At 38.9% G+C, this 3,058-nt stretch overlaps 1 protein-coding gene across 2 annotated transcripts; it reads right to left on the bottom strand.

Moving 5' to 3' along the window:
* Nucleotides 1-2,814, bottom strand: rad51ap1 (RAD51 associated protein 1). Of its 2 annotated transcripts, none has more exons than XM_079236431.1 (9): nucleotides 2,645-2,814; nucleotides 2,502-2,548; nucleotides 2,039-2,174; nucleotides 1,448-1,554; nucleotides 1,276-1,362; nucleotides 1,026-1,145; nucleotides 761-946; nucleotides 462-602; nucleotides 1-359 (listed from the first exon to the last, which is right to left on the bottom strand). In XM_079236431.1, exons 1-9 carry the CDS (start codon nucleotides 2,659-2,661, stop codon nucleotides 235-237), a joined length of 966 nt encoding a protein of 321 aa, XP_079092557.1. In that variant the 5' UTR covers nucleotides 2,662-2,814; the 3' UTR covers nucleotides 1-234. The 2 variants fall into 2 exon arrangements, with proteins under 2 accessions (XP_079092557.1, XP_079092558.1); XM_079236432.1 differs by having other exon boundaries at nucleotides 462-599.
* Between the last annotated feature and the right edge of the window lie 244 nt (nucleotides 2,815-3,058).

The following is a 3,058-nucleotide window of genomic DNA, read 5'->3' as shown; positions in this document are numbered from 1 at the left end:
AAAAAATGACTTCTATTGGAATCAAAGAAATCTACGGACACAATGACTCCTGTTATTAGGATTGACATGAAGAAGTAATGGCAGCCACCAGCATCATGGGAGAATACTTCCTTGGAGTTGCTTTATATGCATATATGGGAAAATATAACTGAATATTTACAAACATCTTTCTTTTCATTTCTTTTTTTAAATAAAGCTAAAAAGACAACACAAACTGACTCCTTCACAGACAGGTCAGTGACTCGAAACACCGGGGTGAAGAGGTTTGACTCGAACAAGGCGGGACAGCCCGAGGCGCAGACCCTGACCTGGAGACTTCACTGCTGGACTAGATGAAGTGAGACTTCTCCCAACTTGAGCTAAGGGAGAAAAAGAAGAAGAAAAAAAAGTAACATTTACTTTCAATTATCTGAAATGTACTGTTAACGCCTCTAAAGGTCATTATCCTTGCTGGTGTTCACCTGGAGGGTTCCACTTGGGTGTTCTGCCGCCCGTTGGGCTCAGACATAATGCAGCCGGTGATGTAGAAACTGTGGGCGATGAAGCAGGTGTTTTGGGTGCAAGTTTGGGTGTTGGAGGACTTCTCACCGGTGTGGAAGCTGCTGAAATTAAATTACAATGTATTTCTATTGTCACACACACACACACACACACACACACACACACACACACACACACACACACACACACACACAAATACACACACACACACACACAAATACACACTTCAAAAAACCTTCTTTGATGAACTTCAACCTACCCGCTGCCTGTGATTTAGACTTTGATGGTTTTGATGGTTGCTTTTCTTCTTTAGAGGCAGGAGGCGGTTTGGTCTTCTTGTTCTTGGTAACTTTCTCCTTCTTTTTTGTTTTGCTGACTTTCTTCACCATGAATTCTTCATCTTCACTCTCAGCTGGTTCACTGAAATCGTCATCACTTTCTGAATCTGGAAAAGTGTCGTTGTTATTTTTACTGAGTGATTAAACAGAAACCGGATATTTAGGGAGGGATGACAGAATGCTTACCTGGTGTCAGTTTGGGCTTGTAGTCTTCGTCTTCATCCGTCGGCCTCTTCTTCTGCTCCTCAGCTTTTCTTTGTCTGGAAAGGGAAGTTGACTCTTTTTCTGATGTGATTTCATCCAGGCCTGAAGAAAACAAAACAAATTAACAGCTGCAGAAAATGTTCATACCATTTTTATTCTAATCAAACAAGATTAAAGACAAATTAAATGTTTAATAATTGATGCATAGTGAGCAAATATAAAGGGAATTTACCCAAAACTGTCAAATCCACACTGCAGTTGGACAGGTGCGCAGAAGTTGGATCCGTGTTTTCATCTACCGGAACACGAATCTGGACATCTAGAGAAATGTTACTTTGATTTAAGTTGATATCTCTTTAAAAAAATAGAAGGAGAAAATGTATGTTTTCAAAGCTACATCATACCTTTACGGGTTGAAGACTGGTCTTGTATCCCACCTCCATTATTGAGCGAGGAAAGTGTAATGGCTGCTTCTAGATCTCTTTTGTACACTTTCTCATCTAATGGTGCTCTGTGAAAAACAAGTTTCAAGCCGTGTTAAAGACTTAGAAATGTTACTCGACTACTAAATAAAAAATAGTTTACATATTGTGTATTTTGTCCTTAATTGGCAGCAACATTTTTTTGTTGCATGACCAATCTTGATTGAAACTTAATTGGTGAAAGCTGGCAGACAATCAACCAGCTCTGATGACTTAATTTCTGTACTTTTAAATTGGTCCATACTATTGTAAGCGACGTGGGTTCATCAGTAGGAATAAATCAGTCCAACACGTTCTGGGTTTTCCTCATAACTTTAGTCAACGCACTCCATATTCCAGCCGGCCCGTCCAGCCCCGTTTTCCCTCTCTCCTCTTCTTCTCCCTCACTTTACCCTCTCACCTCCAGACGCCCGAACAGCGCCGACTAGTGGTCATAACTAATACATGTAATTAAGTTTACAACATACAATTTTACTCTTACACTATGTTATATTATCTCGTCCCCTACAGTACCTGCTCTTCTGGCTCGTTGCAGGTTGTGAGTTGGACTCCCGGTTGGAGGACATGCTCGATGATTTCTTGTGCTCCCGTTTCACATCTTCCCGGGGCCTTTTGCTGGGCGGAGCCTTCACGCAGGCAAAATCATCATCTGTCACACATGGAGATATGTTGGTAGTGTGAGAAGACGGAGTCTCTTTATACCGTTTGTGTACACCCTGTACACCATGTTATAGTAAAGCATGTCTTAAAACGTCAAAGTATATGATGTTATATATATATATATATATATATATATATATATATATATATATATATATATTTACATAAAAAAATACCTATATAGAAATATAAAATACCTATGTATATAAATACCTACGTATACATTTCAAAAATACATGTACAATTAACAAAATACATATATAATGTATATAATACTGCTGTATAAGTAGCATTGATAGAGGCAATACTTTCTCACCATCGTCAAAGTCTTTTGGGTCAGAGTAATTCACAACCTTCGTCTTCCTGTGTCAACAATAAACAACGTGTTAGCATTCAACAGACATTGACAATATCAGGTAAAACACAACAATAATAGAGGTTTAAAAGTAGTATACAAACCTCGGTGGTCGGTCCATTGCTTGGTACGATGAATAGCTTTTAACAGGTTAACATGAACCACATCAACGTAAGGTTGGCTGTTATGTATATAGATTAACCAGCGTTAAACAATACAAACTAATCACAAGCTAATGTTTGTTACCTGGAGAAGCTAACCGAGCTTTAATAGTTTCAAATGCAATCTTGCAACCGGTCATTCGCCGAGTGGTGTGTCTATTAATTACAGCTAACTATCATGTTAAACTGTGATATCTATATTAATTAATGTTAGTTTTGTTCTGTTGTTTTCCTGCTACACAACAGTCAGCCCGCCTGAACCGAGCGGAAACGAGCAGAAGTGACGTTTTGCCAACGAGGTTCACGTATATGCGTATTGCGTATACCGGCAGCAGATTCGTTTAATAATCAAAAACT

Source organism: Taurulus bubalis (assembly GCF_910589615.1).
Source record: "Taurulus bubalis genome assembly, chromosome: 20".
Taxonomy (NCBI): Eukaryota; Metazoa; Chordata; class Actinopteri; order Perciformes; family Cottidae; genus Taurulus; species Taurulus bubalis.
Note: the sequence above shows the minus strand (reverse complement) of the source record. Positions and strands in the feature narration are given on the sequence as shown.